The 22,424-nt window shown below is 39.8% G+C and overlaps 1 protein-coding gene across 1 annotated transcript; it reads left to right on the top strand.

The window, feature by feature from the left end:
• The first annotated feature begins 857 nt into the window (after window positions 1-857).
• On the top strand, window positions 858-17,472 carry LOC115253562 (acetyl-CoA acetyltransferase). The gene is made up of 5 exons (XM_029871907.2): window positions 858-1,017; window positions 1,168-1,317; window positions 15,948-16,798; window positions 16,868-17,030; window positions 17,095-17,472. Exons 2-5 carry the CDS (start codon window positions 1,266-1,268, stop codon window positions 17,211-17,213), a joined length of 1,185 nt encoding a protein of 394 aa, XP_029727767.1. The 5' UTR covers window positions 858-1,017; window positions 1,168-1,265; the 3' UTR covers window positions 17,214-17,472.
• The last annotated feature ends 4,952 nt before the right edge of the window (window positions 17,473-22,424 follow it).

The raw sequence follows: 22,424 nt of genomic DNA, 5'->3' as shown, positions 1-22,424 counted from the left end.
CAATATGATATGTTGTTACAATTTAGAATGGGCTACATAAACCGTTCTTTACAATCGAATGTTTCGAGATTCATAGTTACAACAGAAAAGCACCTGTTCGTGGTACCGTAACAGTAACAGATAAAGGAGACATACTGTGTGGACTGTAATACAAATTGTATTTCACTATGCGGGATGTCTTTCAACAAATTTCGTCGATCATCGATAAAAAAAAAGTAACACAAAATATCTCAGAATTACTCTCATTTGCACAGTGTCTTAATTGCCCCTAGGTCTGAAGTACCCTGGGTCAAATAAATATTAATATTTGACCCAGCGTACTAATGACTTAAGGTGAAGATATGACGAATCCTCAAGAGCACGAGTCTGAAGAATCGAATTATCGGTTTGTGCTGAAAAGTTGATTGATTGGTTACTCGCTGATGGTGACCAATCGATCAACTTTTTAGCTTAAACCGACTTCCGGTTCTTCAGATTTGTGCTCTTGAAAATTCGATGTGTGGCTTCGTCACATCTTCACCTTAAGTCTTTCACATGAATCCAACGCGCGTATAACCTGGTGGCACTGAGGTCTTAATAATTATTTATGCAACGAATTGCTAAAAGATGATTATTTTTCAGTACGAGTCAAAGAGTCAAAGCTCAAGGTACGAGTCGGTTATCCAACGAGGCTTGCACCCTGTATATTGAAAAATCACAAACAAGTACTAAAATATCGCACATCCCTGATCACCCAAACGCAAAAATTTTATGCTGCGACGCTGTCAAACCTCATTTTTTTCGAAAAGGCAAGCAACAACAACCGGCGCCGAAAGACAGAGCGAGACAGCTTAAGAACCCGTTTGAAAAAAAAAGTTTTCTCCTAATCACACACCGCGACGGCCAGCGAACAGAGCAGAGCGCCGCATCAGATTACGGTCCTTTCCGCGAGTTCGTGAGCCGCATCAAATCAAACCCATCCCAGGTTCACAGTTCAGTCGGATCGGAGCTGTTGACGTGTCGCGTGTGTGTTTTTGGGTAAGTCCTTTTTAATACCGTTATTCCGCATTCATAAGTGAAAAGCAGTTTGCATCAGCTGTTGCCGATTGTTGCGCAAAAAATTGCAAGTGATTCATTCACAATAATCGAATAATTATTTACTTTCTTCTGCGACGCACCAACCAACAGCAACCCGAGAACGTGGTGGTGGCATAATCAACGAGAGAGCGAACGAGTAGCGAGTGCATTGCATTGAATCAGAAACATCAGACGACACGAGAGCAACGATGACGTCATCAGGAGAGGTTTACATCGTTTCGGCTGCCAGGACTCCGATCGGTAAGAATTCTAATTGGATTTTGTTTTGCTTTTTTTTCGGGTGGGTTTTTAAAGGTCCCGTTATCTTCGCTGTTTTGATGCGACGACGACGCACTTGATTGGTCATTGTTTGAGAAAGAGAGATATCCTAGGTTGTAAGGTGCACGTGTAAATGGATTCGTACAATCGCTGGTGCGTGAGATGCGTTTCTTAAGTTTCTTAAGATGGGATGGGATGACAATGTGCCATCAAAGCTGTGTTCAATGCACGAACCTGAGATGCTGTCGATTTGTTTGATTTAGCACTACTAGGGCTAGAACGGGCCTTTTCTGTTAGTGCAAATTTGTAATTCAAACAAGCGGAAGTGTTAAGGCTCCCCCAAACCAAGGCGACTTTTCCGGCTACACGATTTTTTATCGCCGCGATTTTTCTCAACGACTACAGCGATAAATGCGTCGCATCAACCATCTACACCAACGCGAAAACTAGTCACAAACAAAACTTAGTCGCCCCGCGACAGCGACAAAAACTGTGCATGCAGCGACCAGCGCCGCGACACACCGTCGACAAGTACAAAAATCGCTGCACTGTCGCTTGTCGCCTGAGACGACGTCGTCGCAGTGTGGAAGGTCCCCTTCAAATCAGTGCGCAGCGATTTCGCGACAAAAACATAGCGACAAAAAGTCGTGTCGCTGGAAAAGAGTCGCGTCGATTTGGGGGAGCCTTTACTTTAGAAAATCATTCCTGTTTCTGGCGAATGAATTATTCAAAGTTGCTATTATCATCCTTTCGGTTTTGATCTGTTTGGAAATATTTGCATAAACATGTAGATATATGGCCTTACCTAACTACTTTAGTTGTCTAGTCTATGACGTGGTTAGAGATGGTGCGGCGATGACGAGCTGACTAACCGGTTTTGCGTATTTTTTTAAATATTTTGCGTAACACTTCGCTTCTTCTCGTCGCATACATCGAATAAATCAAAAACAGTTTACCTAGGTATTGGGTATAGATTTCGGCATATTTTGAAAAAAATAATCTCGCGTATTTCTTGTTCGGATCCTTTCCCCACCAGCTCAACCATAACACACAGTAGTTTAAGTCAGGAGAATCAACGAGGGCGAAAAGATGGTCTCTTTTAGACAGCACTTAGTCTATTTCCAAGCGTTCCAGTAAGCGATGCACTTAATCTTCACGAGCACTGATTATTACCTCAAAAGTCGGGCGAGCTTTGAAAGGAAAGGTCAAAACCGTCAAAACTTATTTGCGGTCGATCGATGTTGTGTATGTGTGACAAACACTTTGAATTAAATTTTCCTTTCCCCTCCACAAGTTCCTCCTAAGGTTCTCCCTGGTGTTTCTTAACGGATTTCTTCCATTGTTCTTTCTGTGATTTCTCAAAGATTTTCTTCTGATATTCCACCAGCAGTTCCTTTGGGGTCTTTCCAGAAATTTCTGCAGAGAATTCTTTCGGGATTCCTCCAAGAACTTCTTTCGGGAATCTTCCAGGAACTTTCTTTCGAGAACTACTTCTGGCATTCATCTGAAAACTCCTTCCGGGATAAGTTTAGTTTTTTTTTTTTTCAAAAACACCATCCAGGATTCCTCTAGGAACTCTCGTCTGGATTCCTCCTAGAGTTCCTTCTGGTTCAGATCCTTCTGAAATTCCCCCAGAAGTCCACTCTGGCATTTTCCCAGATGTTCCTAGGATGGAAGCCCCCCAGAAGTTCCTTGAGTGAAGTGCCCTATATGGCACTGCATAACACATCCATCTTCCAAAAATTTCTTCCGATACTGCTTCAAGAACTTCATTTCAGAAATTCTTTTCCAGATTCCTCCACGAACTTTATCCGGCATTTCTCCAGGAACTTTTTTGCGGAACTGTTTCTGGAACTTCTTTGAGATTCCTCTGGGAATCCCTTTCGAGATTCCTCCAAGAACTTCGTACGGGTGGTATCAGAAGGCCAGCCTCAGAGGCACGTTATCCTCTATTTTGGACATTTGTGCCACGGAGGAAACTCCTTCTGGGAAATTCTCCGGAAACTTCTTCCGAGCTTCTTGCTTCCGGAGTTTGTTCAGCAACTCCATCCAGGATGTCTAAGAATTCTATTCTGGATTCCTCCAGAAGCTCCTTCTGGAATTTCTGCAGATCCTTCTGGAGTTCCTCCGGAAGTCCATTCTGGGATTCTTCCAGATGTTCCTGGTACGGAAATCCTCGACGATTTTTTTTTGTGGAATTCTTCATGGAATTGCTCAAGGATTTTTTTATGTTCCTACAGGACTTCCTTGAAGAACTTCTCCAAAAATTTCTTTACAAAATCCTCCATCCGCTTTGTAAGGAGTTCCCTCTGGAGTTTCTTCTGGGTTACCTCCAACAGTTCTGTACCGGATTCCACTTTTCCTGGAGAAAAAAAAAACTTCTGAAGATATGACAAGTTCCAAGAGGAATTTTGGAAGCTGTTCCGGAAAGAATCTCTGGAAATAATTCCCGGAGGATTCCCGAAACACTGAAAACCTGAAGTCAAGTCCCATATGGAATCTGCGTTCGGTAAGAATAAATGTAGTACTTACTATTAAAAGTTTTCAGTAGGTATCATCAGAGGATGCTACGCGTGGTGTAGTAACGTAGGAATTCCGATGGAAATCCTAAGAAAATTGTTAAATTACAATGAAATATTAAAAAATTATGAATTTAAACGGTAGAATGTCCTTCAGATATTTCTTTGGCGATTTACATGAAAATCCATTTAGAATTAGTTCCGAAATTTCTCTGAGGATTTCTCCAGTATTTTTTTTCAGGGCTTTTCCTTACAGGGGTTTCCTTCGATTCCTACCGCAATTCCTTTCAAATTCTTACGCAGTTTCTCACTGAATACGTTCCGCGATTTCTCCCGGAGTTCTTCTGTTGGGATTTTTGCGAGACTTCTTCGGTAGTTCTTCCAGGGATTTTTCTCAAAGAATTTTCCGCTTTCATCTTGCAGTTTTTACCGTAGTTTAGGCGGAAATCCCTCAAAGATTTCTAGAGTTCCTCTCAAAATTTCTTCTTATATTTCCAGCCAATATTACTCCCTAACGGCTCCCGGAGTATTTATTAGAGAAATCCCAAAAACAGACATCCAATAGAATCTCGAGACAATTTGCGGTAGGGAACTCCATCAAAGATGTTAATAATAACTCCTGTAGAGTGGTGTGATGATTGAAGCTCGTGACTATCACGCCGAAGGTCTGGGATCGAATCTCACTCCCAATCACAAAATGCGAGTTCTTTCTTCGTAAGGGAAGTAAAGCGTGAGTCCCGAGATGCACAGGTCCAAATCCCGTTAATGAAGACAAAAAACTCATGTAGAAATTTCAAAACGATAAGTCCTGAAAAACTCTGAGAAACACTCCGAGAACTACACTGAAATCTCTTCTGAAATAAGTTCCGGAAGGAACTCCGGGGGAAATCCCGTGGGAGACTCAGGGAGAAATACCAGGAAAACTTCTGTTCTGAAAGAAATTCCACGATGAGCTATTGCAGAAAACTCATGAAAAAAAATCCTGGGGTGTACTTTAGAAGAAATCCCAGAAATATAACTCTTTTTATTAACGAGATTTTTAACCCTAGGCTAGTTCATCTCGGGACCCACGTTTTACTTCCCTTCCGAAGGAAGAACCCACATTTTGTGAGTATGTCGGGAGTGGGATTCGATCCCAGGTCCTCGGCGTGATAGTCAAGTGTTCTAACCACCACACCAGGTCCGCTCCTCAAATATAAATCTTGGAAAATCTGGGAGAAATCGTTCGAAAATCGGTGGGAGAGATCCGAGAAAACTTCTAAGAAAATTCCGGGAGGAGCATCGGAAGAATTACGAAAACTAACTCAAGAGAAACCCCGCGACAACATCTGAGAAATATCTTGGAAGAAATCACGGAATAATAAGCTTGAACTTGAGCTTGATTGACCGCCCGTGAATGCTACTCAAGTATCGCCAGACCACCTACACTCACACAAGGAACCGCCAAGGAACCAATGAGATTATCTGCCGGGGACTAGCAGGCATCTTCAGTGTGTGAGCGTTGGTGATGTTCTAATTTTAGGCGACAATGGCGCCTACCACGACAGGTTGCGAGTCAATGTGGGGAAAGGGAAGGAAGTGATGATTGCAATCATTTGTATCCACATCAGACCGAATATACCTCTGCGTCTGCACAATTTCATGCATATGTCGGAGTGTTGGTAAGGTATGGTTGGCAACGGGTTCACACATTGGTGCGTGGATGTCAGGCGTAATGTGATAGATTAGTGTATTTATTACTCTCAAAATATTGCGGCAGCGTTCGCTTGATTGCATAACTCGTAGGCGTTATATGATAGATTGACACTGTGCTATGAAAGTTGGAAGGAAGGGAAACGGCTTTTTCAACCCATTTCGGTTCTAGGGATGGCTATGAACTTATGAATAAACACGAATTGTATATGTAGAGAAGAGAAAGAGATAAAGAGATAGAAAGATACAAAGTAGGAGGGAAGGGACGGGCCAGGGATTGAACACAGGACCTTCAGCAAATGAATCAGAAGCGGTAGCCACTAGACCACCAAGCCCGTCAAGAAATCACGGAATAAATAATTGGAAAAACTCTTTTTGGAAAAACTCAACTATGAAAAAAAATTCCGCAAGATCCCTAGGTAATATTTTTAGGAAAAATCGGTCGTATTTCAGGAATCCTGGAAGGTTCCCTGAACAAAACACTGAAATTTTGGGAAAATGTCGGTAGGAATTTGGAAAAACTTCCGGGAAGAATTAAGGGTGAAATACTGTGCAACCTCACGAACGGTATGAGAAATCCTGGAAGGTATTCCAAGATGTATCTCTAAAAGAGTTCCAGAATCAATCCCTGACAGAATTTCTGGATAAATCTTAGCTCCCAGATTCATTCGTGGAGAGAAATTGTCATTCACGTCTTCGACCCAGTCATTTTGTTGGACGTAGTAAAATCCAAAGGTGCATAATGAAAGAGCTAGATAAGTAGTGCTACATCTTATGGGTAGATGAGATTCGCTGTTCTTAGTGGTAGATGTCAACTCTCCATGAATAGAATCTTTCTAAGGGTTGATTCTTTCACCTGAGCGTAAAATTTTAAACCAGGCCTAAAAGAAACTGCGAAAGCTTAGGATTTCCTGGTACATATTCCTTCAGGGGTTTCCAAGGTTTGTCCAGAAGCTCATTCGGTAGCTTCTACAAGGGAAGCCCAACTAACAATCACTCATTTTACAAGCATCTTTACGACGAATCGATTCAGCATGATGCTGAATAACATTTGGATAATTTTCAGGCACAACCTTTGTTCGGGTTTTGTTCACACAAATTTGGAGAAACTATATAGCATAGTGTTGTGTACCAACTGAACTGTTTGTTGTTAAATCGTTTTGCAACTATATAGTAAAGCTGTTATTCAGCTTTAGCAAAAATGATTACAAATAAAAAAATGCAAAATTTTTCAATTTCCACGAAAGTTTATGATTGGAAATTAATGCTGTGAACAAATATTGTGAAATAATAACTACACATAAATTTACCTAAATCCAGATTCGAACTTGAGACCCGTCGATTGCCAGCCGCATGCCTTCCTATCTGCGCCATCCAAGAGATGATAAATTGCAGCGCTCAAATCAAAACATAAACTTCCCGTGGTTTAATAATGATCAGACTTCGACTTCTATTCAGCAGTGGTGAATTAGCACAATACTATGATTAACAACTGAGCAACAGAACTATTCAGCTGCTGTTCAGTAAAAAACGCGTGTACTTTGAGTCGAAGTATGATAAAACGAAAGCGCTTATTTGACTTGTGAAAAACACATTATACAGATACATGTCCTAATTTTTACATGAACTTAACAAGAAGCAGAAAGAAAAGTCTTGTTAAACTATGTTATAAAGGAATTAATGCGTGTCGAATAAAAATCTTATTAAACGCATGAAAAGTGTTATAAATTATCATTGTTAGTGCCAATACGAAAAGTTTAACATTGGCTACTTTTCCAATTGAAAAAGCATTTGTACAGTAATGTGTACAGTATAATTTTAGTTCAGCTATTATTACTATTATAAAGCAACAATTCAGCATGCATGCTTGTTTGCGGCTGGCGATTGTTAGTTGGGAGTTCCTTCAGGAATTCTTCCAGTGGGTTCCCTTAATAATTGAAATTTATCCTGGAATTATTTTGGGCAATCCTCCAGGGCTTGCTTCAGGAGTTACTTTATGAATTTCTTCAAGGTTCGTTCTTAAATTCGTAAAGGATTGATTGAAAATTGCACTAAAACTACTAATGATTTTCTATTATAAGGCTTCCAAGAAGTCCTCCATATTTTTCAAAGATTCTCCAAAAGATTATGTCAGGTATTCCTCCTGGAAGTCATGTCTAGGACTCTTTCAAGGATTCCTAGAAAGGATTCTTTCGGAATTTCTCCAAAGATTTCTACAGAAGTCTTTGCAGACAAAAAATAAGTTGAAGAGATCTATGAAGTGTCCCTTAGATAAATCCACAGGAGCTTCTTCGAAAAAACGAAGAATCTCCAAATGATTTCTTTAACCTTCGGTAACTCGCTCGGTTGACTACCTGCGTCAGCACCACGCTAATGCTGAGTACAAAATGCGAGATTTTTTCAACATGTTGTACAAAATACAACAGCGCGATCGCTCGAGGGTTAATGAATTCTTGCTGAAGTTCCTAAAGGTATCATTGACAAATTTCCTGGTGAAATTGAAAGAGAAATTTCAGAAAAAAACACGTCAAAATTTCAGAAGAAATAATAGGAAAAAAAATCGGAGGCATTCTTCTAGAAAATTCAGGAGGAATCCTTGGTAAAATTCACAGAAAAAATACCGAAAGACTATTTTTTTTTGAGAAATCTTAAGAAAAATTGGGAGACAAACCCTTGAGAAAACTCCAGAAGGAGCACACTTTAAAAGCTTCCGGAGGAATATCTCGAGAAATGTTAGAACATATCTGAAGAAACCGTAAAAATATGATTGAATTGATAATATGAACAAAAAAAAAAAGATCTTGTGAAAACTATCTTAGGAAACAATTGAAGAATTTGCTGTGCGCATTCTTGGAGAAATTTCTGTAGAAATCCTTATAAAATATTCTGTTAGGGCACTGTTCATAAACTACGTAAACTCAAGTTTGGCAATCTCAACCCCCTCCCTCCTCTCACGTAGACTTCCATCGTCCTTACAAAATTTTCGAAATTAAAGACCCCCCCCCCCTCGAAGTCTTTGGAGCAATTCATGGAGATTTAATTGCTGTAATTTTCAATGGAATTTATGGCAGAATTTTGGGTGGAATCCTTGGAGCAAATACAATTTTTTTTCCAGTTAAGTGTCCTTGGAAAAACTCTTACAAAGAATTTTGAATAAGCCTTGGGAGAAAAAAAAAGATCGCTAACAGAAGAACATTACGATATTTTCGAAAACCTTTTTAAAGTTTCTTCCAACAATTTCTTTAAAGATTTTTCAAGGAATACCTTCAAGTATTCTTTCTTGCCCAGTAAAGATTATTTTCCAAAGACTCCTTCTGAAATTACCTTCTTTTCTTTTCTTTTTTTTCTGAAAATTCACACAAAGATTCTTTTTGGGACTTCTTCAAGGTTACTCTTGATTTACTTAATTTAGGGAATTTTCTACGAATAACTCCTTGGAGATGAACCAGCCTCGGGCTGAAAATCTCCCTAATAAAGCTAATAATAATACGAATAACTTCAAGATTTTTTCAAGGAATTCCATATTTAAAAATATACGTAAATTTCTTTATGGATTCCTCCGGGAATTCCTTCTCGCACTCATCCAGAAATCATTGAAAGATTTCCTCCGGAATTTATTGAGGAAGTTTTCCAGGACTTTTTATACGGTTCACTCCAAGAATTTCCAGAATGATAGCTATAGAATTCCTAGAAGATTTGTTTCAAAAATTCTTTGTTGGATTCCTACAGGAATAACGTCAAGGATGCATCAAGCAACTTCTCCAATTATTTCTTCAAGGTTTCCTCCATGAAGTTTTCGGAAGTTTAACTACATGAATTCTGTCAAGATTTTTCTCATTAATTCTTCCAAGGATCAATGCAAGAGTTCCCCCATGGATTGCATATGAAATTCCTCCGCAGATTCATGGAGGTGGCTCTTCGACGTAGACTTCATCAGGAATATAAACAGGATTCCTCCAAAAAAAAATGTTTCAAGGATTCCCGATGTTTTTAAATACCCCCCTGGATTTTTTTTAGCATTTCCCAAGAATTTATTCGAAGTTCAATCCCTAAATCACATGAAAGAATATTCTTGGGATTCCTTAAAGTTTTCTGCCAAGAATTTATCCAATCATAACTCCAGAATTCCTAAAAAAAATCTCCAGAATGATGTTTTCAAAGATTACAGCAGGTTCATCAAAAATTACTTTGCGACCATCGACAATTCCTCCAAGAATCCATCCAGCAACTCATTCCAAGCCACTTTCAGGATTTTTTCAAGTAAACCTTCAAGACACGCTTTATGATCTTATTTAAGATTTCTTCCAGGCATTTATTACAAATTTCTTCTGGGAATTCTTGAATGTTAACCAATTACTTAAGAAGTTTCTCTCAGGAATCATCCAAATATTCCTTGAAATTTTCCTCCAAGGATTCCTCCCAGAATTTATTCCGAAATCCTTTTCATAATCCCTTGAAGAATTTCTCTAAAAATTCTCAATTTGTCTGTGAACATTCCTTTCGGGGTTCTACCAAAGGTTCTCTTTAGAAATCCTCTAGAAAAAAATCCGACAATGTTTTACAAGGTTTCAATAAAAGTTTTTTCCTAGGATCACTCGTGAAATCCTTTAAATTAATTCGCCGGAAATTGCAGGTTTTATGCGGGATTTCCTAGTACTCGAGGAGAAATCCTGGGAAGTATTATCCAAGGAGTTTACAGAGAACTCCCGAAGAGAATTCTGCAAGAAACCCTTCGTGGAGCATTCCGTGTAGGCATTTCATGACCCCACGGCGTGTGTATGGGAAAAGTTTATAACAAAAAAATAGGCATCGTCAAATTTTTCGGTATTCAAAAATAGAGGCTTTCAGCTTTCATTTGCAGGGTCCCTCAAAAAAATCCACCGAGGGATCCCGAACAACTTTTTCAGAATACTGTTTTTCCCCATACAAAATGCACGGTTCCAAATTAATCCCTATTTCTACTTAACAAACATACCCAATTTTTGTATGGAAAAGTTCCCCCGGTGGAATATTTCAATGTTGGGCTTGAATGAAAGCTGGTAGCGTCAACTTTCACGTAGCGTAAAAATTAGCGATGCCCATTTTTTTGTAATAAATTTGTTCTACCAGACACACCGTGACCCCTTCTAGACTCGTTTCTAGAAGGATTTTTTCAATGGATTTACTTTAAGAGTCCTGGAAGGAAGGAATCCATAAAGGCAAAGGGTTTTCTTGGGGTATCCTTGAAGGAACTACTGGAGGAATCCTTGGAGAAATTCCAGAGAAAGAAGAAGTTTGAAGTAAGGTACACCGGGGCAAGTTGAAACGGGTGGGGCAAGATGAAACAGCGGGTTAACATGATGTTTTCTAATGATGACAAACAGTTTGATCGTCATAACACATAGTTTTTGATTGAAACCATCTTTTAGCGAAGGATAAATTTCCAAATTGTATTGAAATCTATTTCAAAACTTCGTGTTTCAACTTGCCCCACTCGTTTCAACTTGCCCCGGTGTACCTTAGTTGCTGGAGAAATTCTTGAAGGTATTTCCTAAAGAATTCCTGGATAAATCGTTGACCAGGGTTGTAAAATATCACGAAAATGTCATGACATTTTCCAATTCTACCTTTTCTAATGCAAATTTCTATCCGTAAACACAAACCTTTCATAATGTTGATTAGTTATAGTGAAATAACGATATCGTCGATGAATATTCTTGCTGGGGGTAGTAAAAACAAATAACCAAATGACATTTTACAACCCTGTCGTTGACATAAAGAGTTCAATAAGCTTGCAATACAATACAGGCCTCACTCAATTGAGTTTAGTGCATGAAGGAGGCAAGAAACTTTTTAAGATTATTATCCAAAAACCTTTATAACTCGTAGTAGACCCACAGTCCGTAGTGACCTTCTGGTTGTTTTATCAAAAAGTGTTTTAAGTATAAAACAGGAATGACTACTGGAACAATAATTTCAAGAATTACTTGATGAACCAATAACTTAAAGAATCTTTTTAGAAATTTCTAGGAAAATCTCAGAAGGAATTGTTGAAGGAATCCTGGAAGGAACTTCTGAAAACATCATTGAAGGAAGGAATACCTGGTGAAATCCTTGACAAAATTTCTGAAAGAATTCGTTGCAGGAGGAATTTTGGAATGAATTCCTGGAAATGTTCTTGTAGCTATTCGTGCAGAAATCCTTACAGAAATTGTTGGAGGAGTCTTCTTCTTGGCATAACGCCCTCACTGGGACAGGAGTTATATGAGCATTTCAACAGTTATTAACTGAGAGCTTCCTCTGCCAATGACCATTTTAGCAGGTATATACTTGGGTATATATCATGCGGTAGGCACAAAGATACTCTATGCTCAAGGAAATCAAGACAATTTCCTTTACAAATATTTCCTGAACCGACCGGGAATCGAACCTGTCACCTGTCACCAGCATGGTCAAGTTGAATACATAAGTAATAACCACGCCTTTACAGCTGTGGCTTTATATAGCCTATAGGGGCCCTACAATGTTGGATCAGGGGTTTTCGAATGAATTACTGGAGATATCATTGAGGGAACTGCTGGAGGAATCCTTGAAGGAATTCCTGGAGAACTCTTTGACATCATTTTCGTAGGTACTCGTGAAGGATTTTTTTGACGAATTTTTCAAGCAATTCCTGGGGGAAACCTTGAAGGAATTCCTGGAGCAATTCTCGGAAGAATTCGTGTAGAAATTCTTGAAGGCATTGCTGGAAGAATTCTTGGAGAGACTATTGGAGGAATCCTTGAAGAAATTGATAAATATAGTAATTCCTGGAGAAATCCTTGAAATAATTTTTGGAGGAACTCTGAACGAAATTGTTGGAGGGGTCCTTGAATGAATTACTAAAGAAATTCTCAAAGAATTTGCTGGAGGATTCCCTGAAGGAATTGTTTGCTGGAGAAATCCGTGAAAGAATTCCTGAAGCAATCCTAGAAGGAACAACAGGAAAAAATCTCGAAGGAGTTCATGGACGAAATAATGAGAAAAAAATCCTGGAGAAATCTTTTACTTAATTTATTCGAGAAGGAACTTCCGGGGAATTTATTGGGACAACCCTTGAAAGAATTCCCGAAAAATTTCTCGAGAGAATTTGAGGAGAAATCCTTGGAGAAATCTGGAGAAATTGCTGGATGCTTGATGGAGCAGTCATTGAAGGATTTTTTCGAGGAATACTTGAAGAAATTGCTGGAGAAATTCTTGGTAGATTTTTTGTAGGAATCCTTGAATGGATCTCTGGAGGAAACCTTGAAAAAAATTCTGGTTCAATCCTGGAGGAATCCTTGAATGGAGAGATTCTTTTAGGAATTATTCGATGAACCCTTACATTGCTCTAAGAAAGATTCATTTTGAAAATTTCTGGAGAAATTCTTGAAGAAAAATGACCGGATAAATCCATGAAGGAATTAGTGAAGAAGTTTCTGTAAGAATTTTGGAAGGAAGTGCTGAAGTCATTCGTGGACAAATCCTTGAAGACATTATTGAAGGAGTCCTTGAATGAATTACTGGAGTAATTGTCGAAGGCATTCCTGAAGAAATCCTCGAAATCTGGAGGATTAATGTAGAATGTCATAACAATGTTAAATGTTCAGAAATTTCACTGCTTACGCAAATCACAACTCATTCCCACTCGGAGATAAGATTTGCATTCTTCCTCGGGCACCCGATTATGAAACAATTCATGTGTGGAATGACATGCAGCAGGTGTCCTTATCGCCGCCAATTTATCTTTTATGTTAAGTCCTAACCCCTGCTGGCTGGCTGGCTGCAAGATAAGGTTTTAGCTGCTACATGTGTATCAATCAATTTATAGATTTAAATAAAATTAAAATCCCAAATTACAACCTTTGTTATCTTGTTTTTGTTTGGAATCTGCATCATGACGCCGATGCCAAAATAACGACGCTCATGAAGTACCCAAAATACGGATCAGCTTGGGGTAAACACAGAAATTTTCAACGCATGTTTGGTTGAGTCTTAAGGACAAACGTCTTGAAGTCCCGCTTCAACAGTGCATCAGAACTTCAAAAGCACAAATCTCTAGAAGCAAGCTTCAAACAGCAGTGAATTTCATTATTCTGTTCTTGCCCACTTGTTATAAGCTTAAAAAAAGAATATCAGGTGCGCTGGTTTTGTTTACGAAGCAATTTGTGCGCTCAAAATCGTGAGTAGGTACCAAAGTCGGCCATTCTGGCGGCCATTTTGGGATTCTAATAAGTCTGTCCATAAAAAATCGAATAAGCTTTTTCTAGACAATGTAACGATGGTTTCTAGTAATTAGCACAAGTCTACAAGAACTTTAATGGTCATCGACAAGAGTAAACTTTGTTTTTGGTTATATCCCGGGTAGAGGCAAAGAACAAACCAAGGACATAAAAATAGCAAATTTTACCATCATATCGCATTTTATCATTCTTATGTTACACTAGTTTACAGCATTTTTGAACTCGGTAAGCTGATGATCATTTTTGGTGAAGAATCATGCCCTGAGTTCGAAAACGCGAAGGAAAAAAATTACAGTAGAGCGGAAATTTTTTCGACTTTCCATACAAGGTTGATGACTTGAAATCGATTTTTGTTCTATTTTTAAGCAAAGTCGCTCACTTCAAACATCTCATTCTCCGTAATCAATGCTCCGATTGAGCTGAAATTTTTACTGTAACTCGCCTACATATGATATGTCAAATAAACGTCGAGAAAGATTTTTTCAGTTGGTTTTTTCTTATTGAAAAAAATACATTTCTTCAAAAAATTTTGGGAATTTTGCTAAAATTTAAGAAGATCGTCCCTAAAACTCGCCAATATCTTGAATTTCATCAATCTGACGCAAACCCTGTATTCAGATGATCGAATGGTATTGTATTCAGCTTTCAATTTATGGAAAAAGATTTAAAATTGGTTGAACAAAACGCAATATGTTTGAATTTTAGTAAATTACATATTTTGAAAAGTTACAAAACTCGATATTGAGCTAAAACTCAAAAACTATTCTACTTTAAATTTTTTGAAGGTCGGTTTCGAAATCAGCACTAAATTGTGCTTCAAAAATTTTGGTCGTTGACAGAAGTTCACGACTTTCGTTTTATTTTGTAAACTTGTGTTATTAATGAATAACACTAAATAACTCGCTAAGGACACAAAACGTTATCATTGCAAAATTTGTTATTAATGAGTTATTATTGAATAACAATAAATAACTGAAAAATTACAAAATATGTAATCAGAACAAAATAAGTTCTTCTGAGCATCCTAAGTAAAATAACATCCCGAAGGCATATTTCGCAATCATAACTTATTTTGTTATTGATGAGTTATTTTGTCTTTATTTTATTTTAAATAGAATATTGATGAAGAGCAAATCTTGTTATAGGATTGTTGGGAATAAGCGCTAAAAGAACAAAAAAATAATAACTCACTTTGCTCCAGAAAAAAAGTAAATATTAACTAATTTTGTTATAATAAGATCAAACCAAGGACAAAACATTTCTGAATTTACACTACATTGTGCTACATTTTTTTTCCATTCATAAGAACAAAATTTACAATTATGATGATATCTTTTGAAATGTACTTATTTTTTTCTCAATAACTCGATAATAACTTATTCAGTTATTTTCTATTTTGAAATATTTTGTCCTTGGTTTGTTCTTATGAGGATAACTTTAGTTATTATTGAGTTATTTTCTGGATCAAAGTCAGTTATTATTTTTGTTCTTTTAGCTGTTATTCCCAGCAAACCAATAACAAATGTTGCCATTCAGCTATTCATTTTCAATAGCAAAATTTGATCTTCGTTAGTTATTTTCTTCTGAGCATTGATGGTTGTACAATTTGTAGTTGCTACTCCATCTCTGTATCTCCACGTTTGTACAAGGGTTTTAGGAAGTCAGTGGGTGATGCGATCGATGTACATAATCTGTTTTGACAGAATGATGAACAAAAAATAGGAATGAGCTCACCTCTGTTTATAATTATTTCGAAGAATAAAAATCTCGTTGCTGAGCCTCAATGTAACCAACACAATTTTTTTTCATCATAAAAGCGAAAAAAACTGAAGCGACGTTCGTTCTTACTATATCCAAGCTCACCTCTGTATCTCCACAATTGTAGAGAAAGAGAGTTTTGGATAGTTATTAGATGTATGATCTGCATTCACATTGGTAAATGATGCGATCTGTGAAATCTGTTTTAAAACACCTCGATATTTTGACAAAATTACAAAAAAAAATCAAGAATGGAATGAGCTCACCACTGTCCTAACTTTTCTACCATAGATTAAGCTGAAGCAACAATTATTAAAAAAAAAACAATCTTATTGCTAAGTCTCATCTCATCCACAAATGTGGAAGAATTCTGAAGTTCAACTCATTCATTCTCCACCTTCAGGCAACTTCTTGGGCACTCTATCGTCCCTAACCGCCGCTGAAATCGGTGCCGTTGCCGTCAAGGAAGTCCTCACCCGTGCCAACGTCGCGCCCGCCGATGTGGACGAAGTCATCCTCGGGCAGTCCCTTACTGCCGGCCAAGGCCAAAACCCAGCCCGTCAGGCTTCCCTCAAGGCCGGCATCCCGAAGGAAGTCCCAGCTTTCCTCATCAACATGCTGTGCGGATCGGGACTGAAAACGGTGGCCCTGGGATACCAAGCGATCCGATCCGGCGATGCCAGCGTAGTGGTAGCCGGTGGACAGGAGTGCATGTCCAAGTCGCCGCACGTGCTGCATCTGCGTAGCGGAACCAAAATGGGAGAGGCCAAGATGGTGGACACCATGCTTAGTGACGGTTTGACCGATGCCTTCTACGACCTGCATATGGGCGTGACGGCTGAGAACCTAGCCAAGGAGTACGAAATCACCCGGGAACAGCAGGATGCCTTTGCCGCCAAGAGTCAACAGTTGGCCGAGGAGTCCCAGAACAAAGGCTACTTCAGCGAGGAGATTGTGGCCGTTCCGGTTCCAAGCCGCAAGGAGACTATCAACTTCGACAAGGATGAATTCCCAAAGCCCGGAACAACCGTGGAAGGATTGGCCAAGTTGAGACCCTGCTTCATCAAGGACGGCACGGTAACTCCGGGAAATGCCTCTGGAATTAACGATTCAGCGGCTGCCGTTCTGCTGATGTCCGGTGAAGAGGTTAAGAAGCGCGACGCGAAACCACTGGCAAAGATCGTGGCGTTCAGCCAGACGGGAATCTGTCCGAAAACGATGGGAGCCGGACCGATCAGTGCGGTGCAGAAAGTTGTAAGTACCTATACCTTACGTTGAAGTTATGATCTGAGAGTAACCAAGCCAATGTTTTCATCCCGATAGCTAGACAAAGCCGGATGGAAGCTGGAGGACGTCGATCTGTTCGAACTGAACGAAGCGTTTGCTGCGCAAGCGCTGGCCGTCAACAAAGGACTCGGAGTGAATCCGGATAAGGTGAACGTCGGTGGTGGTGCGATCGCACTTGGACATCCGATTGGAGCTTCCGGTGAGTGTCCAATCTCAGGATCCGTAATCAAAATCCATCTACTAATTCGAATTTTCATCCTCAGGATGTCGCGTGCTGGTAACCCTGCTGTACGCCTTGAAGAGAACCGGAGGCAAAAAAGGCGTGGCTTCGCTCTGCATCGGTGGTGGAATGGGAGTGGCGATGGCCGTCGAAATGGTTTGAAACTGTTCTCTGGCTTTGAGCGGCTTTGCGCAGCTAGCCGATCCGTTGTTGCTGTTTTCCTTTTTGGTGCAAAGTACTAGTATTTTCAACACTGTTACTCTTATGTATCTTCGAACAAATTGTGTTACTTAATTTCTACTCAAAGTATTTACCGTTGGATGTATTGTACTGGAATGGTGTCTTCACAGTAGATGAAATAGTGACGGAGCTGCCTGTAGGAACGAATTGGTGAAGGACAATAAAGCAACATTTGTACTTAGTCATGGGTTGTTTCATTTAACCTATCTTATTCCATAAACACAATGCGGCAAAATGATGAGGCGACCACCTGGAAGGAGCGTGGTTTTTACAAGTTTTTACCTTATGCTTCCACGGATCAATTAAAGACAAAGATTGCCAGCCAGATCCTCTACAACGTCCTCACTTCTGATGTACTGATGGTAGATGGAGTATCATACGCATTCATTGCGGACGACACGGCTTTCCTGTCGTCGGACAAAAACCGCAACTCGTCGTTACTCACCTTCAACCGCCAATGAACAATCTCCAGAAATTCTAACGGAAGTGGCGAATCAAGTTGAATGCAGTAAAAACTCCGTTGATTCTCTTCACAAGGACGCGTGTTGCTCACAACCTTCCCCGTAAGTCGATCACGGTCAATGGTCAGCCAACTACATGCAACGATGAAGTCAAGTATCTCGGAGTACTGTTCGACATACATCGCCAAACTACGTCGCCAGAAAGGTTCATAGGTCTGTACTGTCTGCTGAATCGACGACGGTCGAAACTTTACATCAAAAACAAGCTGCTGGTGGCAGTTGCGGGCGACTGCGCTAAATCTCACCGCACGAGGCTGCAAGTGAAATAGAACAAGCTGTTCTAGATTGGTCACAACTAAATTCTCAACCGCCGATCGGCACCGGCTGGCCGATGTCGATACCATTGATGCAAGCTACAAGATCCTTCGGGACGTCCTGTGAGATGTCAGCAAATCTGCTCGAAGCACTCTTCCCTCAATATCTGTGATATTAGTTTTGTTAGCATAGCAAGCCATGCATTTTATGTTTGAAAATATATCATTTTTAGTTCGCTCCTCTAACCGATTAGTCGACTTTACTCTGTAAAGTAGTACGACAGAAATGACCGATAGTAGGCGATAGAAATGGCCGATCCTGGCAGAAACTTTCTACTGTGACTGTCATTTGAATTGTCATTTCTTCGCAACTGCGTACTGGGCTCGAAGAAAAACAGATTTTTGGACGATCAGGCAAGAAATTTCCCATGCATCATGATAGGCCGAGAAATTCCTTCTGATCTGCGAACAGCCGTTTAGCAATGTTTTAAAACGGACGAAACAAAACCAGGCGTTCTGGAGGCGTTGGTAACCAAAACGGAAACGGGAATAAAGCCAGAAGCGGACAAGATGGTAACGGAGGAGGACAAGTTCCGGCTTCATAAAAATAATTCGCTCTCACTTGTAGCTAGTGGGCACAAACGGGAGTGTGTTGTGGATTGGCGTCTAAGCCGAAAGAGAGATGAGTTTGTGAAATAGAAGTGTTCACGGTGCGGCTTCGGAGTTAGTTTGGCTTTCTATTCCGCAGAATCATTACTTGTTCTGTGGCTTAGTTGGTTAAAGCGCCGGTCTAACAAATACGGAGTCATGGGTTCAAATCCTACCAGATCTGAACCCCTACCAAATCCTACATTTCGTGCCTTCTAATTACAAGTTTTTCCAGTATGTCTCTCATATCGGTGGAAAAATTAAGAAGACGCGGAGCGAGCTCTCTCGGCTGTGTGCTTCAGCATCGAATAATATAGTTACAGCCTGGATCAGAAGGCAAAGACGGCGCAGGAAGCTTGGTTAAGTTTGAAAACGGCATTCCAAGAGTGCAACAGAACGCTGAAGATCAACCTGCTCCACATGCTACGCAAACTGGCGCGTTTGGAATTGGAAGATTGTTTATCGGTGGAAGAGTACGTGGCTGAGATAATGTCCACAAGCCACTAATTTGAAGAAATCAGTTTCAAGTTGAACGACTAGTGGCTTTCGCTGATCGTGCTGGGTTACCGAGCAGGTATGAACTCATTATCATCGGACTCGACGCATCTGGAGTCCAATTAATGGCGGATGTAGTGAAGTCGAAGATTCTGCAGGATGTGACTTGCAAAAAAAGATGGAAGATTTTTACATTCTGTCGGAGCGTTGCTGGCACGTATCAGGGAAAACAACAAGAAGGATAAGTCAAACCTACGCTGCTTCAAGTGCGAAAAGGTTGGTGTGGCAACCTGGAACTGTGGCATCGACGGTTGGTGCATCTCAACATCGATAGAGTCCATGGATCGACGATGCCGAGCTGTGTGCCATGTACCAAAGGGAAGCATCGAAAGATGTCTTGACGACTGGTGATCAAGGGCTATTCGCAAGTCAAAAGCGTGGACTACCCAGGACCCGTACTCTCCCGTTGTCCGTTATGCAATCTTATCATTTGCGAAGTGCATCAAATGGACGCGGTGACTGCATTCCTGCGGGGCGACTTGGATGACCAGGAGATATTCATGGAGCAGCCAGACAAGTTCCGCGACGACAGGGCACCAGTGAAAGTCTGCAATCTGCAGAAAGTTGTATATGGCCTGAAGTAGGCACGCAGAGTATAGAACCGGACGTTGGACACAAAACTCAAGCAGATGGGGTTCAAGCGGTCGAAGTTCGAAAGATGCGTTTACCATCGGAAGGAAAGGTCGTCATCCCAACTAACATTTATTGTGAATGTAAACGTTGTCCTGTAAAGTGTCCTCAATACGGCTTGATGCTGAGTTACTGTGTTGTATATATGGACGGAAGCTTCTATGCAAGCCCTATACCAATGAATCTGGCGAACTTAATCCACAAGTATATGCTGAGCGAGCAGCTTCTATGCCACCTAGTCATAGCTTTTTTTCTCGGCTCTTATGTAACCACAAACTGAATAACATCTTGAGAAGGCGCTTTTTCAGCCTTTTCACAGTTGTCAAAAAATAGTTATACGCTGGGTTATACGGCATCCTCAAATTAATCGATTAAATATAATTAGGTCATGGATACCGTGACGCAATACATGTGGAACTAGAATTATCGCTTTTAAAATTGAATAATTAAAGTACTTGCCGCTACTTGGAATCGAACTCCCGATCTCCGTATCCACTGGTCCCGATGATGCCCTCGCTGCCACACTGCTGTATATAAATAGCATAGAAAATAGCCCGTTTTGTTTTACTCCGAACAACGTTTCATGATTGTGCCTCAAGAAACTTTACACAACTTCATCTTGCTGCAAAATCTTGTGAAACGTCAAACGCAATAATATTTACATTGAACAAGCTGTGTGGTTGCGCCACACAGACGCTGCTGTAAAGTGCAATAAAAGCAACCAAAATAATTTCTGGTTGTAATGATATCGCACAACGGCCTTCAAAGCGCTGCTGGTTTGTGGACTTCTCAGTATTACGAATCGTACTGTATAGTAGCAGCTGTTTTGTTAGTGAAAACTCCTATTCGATTTGTTCAAGTTTTCACATCTTCCGGGAAATCTCCCTGAGTTGGAATAGAGTGCAGTAAAGACAACCCCATTGACAAGTGATTGAATTCTGAAAACCGAATTTGGTAGCTGTATGGTACTTACTTGGCACGAGTTAAACAGGTGTTAGAGCTACGGGTGACCAGATCGGACGGCGCCTTGGCAATCGGTTAGGAACTGTTGAGGAAGTTAGGGGAACTTGCATGCAAAGGAGCGATGCCATTGTCACACAGTCGCCCAAGCTTCTAGGGTTTGCAGACGAAATAATTGATTGATTGATTTATCTTTATTTGAGAGACTTTCAGCCCGCAGACGAAATAGATATTGCCCGTTTCAAAGATCTATAGATTCCGACGCGAAAAATGATTTGGCGTAGGTATACGCGTTTGTTTACAATACAAAACTATCACCAAAGGTGTACTCAAAAATGCAACGTTCAATATTCACTATTACGCGGTCTGTTTTTATATCTATGGGCCCATGCTAATACTAATTTTCGCGCAGGAGTCTAAACGGGTGGAATTTCCGCAATATCATCGGAATTGACCGTCGAACCGTGGACGCCTTTTAAAAAGGAAATAGTAAGATCTTACTATCAACACCAGAAACATGTGACCGCTAGTAAACCTCGAGAAACCAGTGATGTTGGCAGTAAAGTGGTTTTAGATGGTGAGAAGTAAACAATAGGAGTGGAATTCAGGTGCGACTAGGGCTTTCTACGGACTCCGTGACTAACTTAAGTCTCGTAGTTTGTTGACAAGGTATATGGTTAAATCGGAACACTGATATTGCTATTTACTATTTTCTCACTTTTCTGATTTTGTAAACAGTTAACCTTACTGGAAGCGCACCATTGTCAAAGGTCTAACAATGTCAAAATATATCATTCATCATAAACAGCCCAAGTGAAGTAGACTTTTGGCTCAATTGATCGCGTTCTAGGAGGTTGACAATTTATGGCGGCTTTAATAAATTTTACATTTATATATTTTTTGAATTCCCCAACAACATAACACTATAACTGTTCAATTTTATGCTTTAAGCTTGAACTGTTTAACGCTCAAAATGACATGAAAATACTTGAATGCGATTTTGTGTACCAGAAGTTTTTTTGTTATGTGCAAGTTATCAACATTCAAAATTCAGAAAACGTTAGTAAAATCTCGAACAAAGCGAAAACTAAATCATGCCTAACAATTAGAAGCGAATGAGCCCTGCTATTAGAGCATCTTTGGTGGAAAAACAAAATCCAATATAGGCCACATTTAGTAAGAAGCCCATATTTTCTCTAGTCTTAAAAACTTAAAATATTTCTTAAGAAAGTATTTTCGGAATTTTATACATATTAGATATGCTCTATTCAAAGTTAGGGTAGAGATTTTTAATAGAAAAACAAATGAAATTTTTGAAAAAAAAACTCAAATCAATTTCTCGAGAATCTACTGGAGCAATCCCTGGGAGATTATTCGAAAAATCTCTTGAAGAAACTTGTTAAGGTAATCTGGAATGTAAAAACTGTTTGTGGAATCTCTGGAATAATTATTAAAGGATTACTTGATAATGTTCACTGTTCAGATGCTTGACAGTATACTAATGAAAGAGGGACTCCTGAAGAAATCCATGGGAGGATTCAAATAGGTAAAATATAGTTGGAATT

Source organism: Aedes albopictus, chromosome 3 (assembly GCF_035046485.1).
Source record: "Aedes albopictus strain Foshan chromosome 3, AalbF5, whole genome shotgun sequence".
Taxonomy (NCBI): domain Eukaryota; kingdom Metazoa; phylum Arthropoda; class Insecta; order Diptera; family Culicidae; genus Aedes; species Aedes albopictus.
The sequence above is the reverse complement of the archived record's forward strand: the minus strand, read 5'-3'. Positions and strand labels throughout refer to the sequence as shown.

Excerpts from the sequence above, each read along its gene's own strand:
- LOC115253562 (XM_029871907.2), top strand. The coding sequence starts at position 1,266 with ATGACGTCATCAGGAGAGGTTTACATCGTTTCGGCTGCCAGGACTCCG. Across the intron at positions 16,799-16,867 it reads TCAGTGCGGTGCAGAAAGTT|CTAGACAAAGCCGGATGGAA; the intron begins GTAAGTACCTAT and ends TCATCCCGATAG. Across the intron at positions 17,031-17,094 it reads ACATCCGATTGGAGCTTCCG|GATGTCGCGTGCTGGTAACC; the intron begins GTGAGTGTCCAA and ends TTTCATCCTCAG.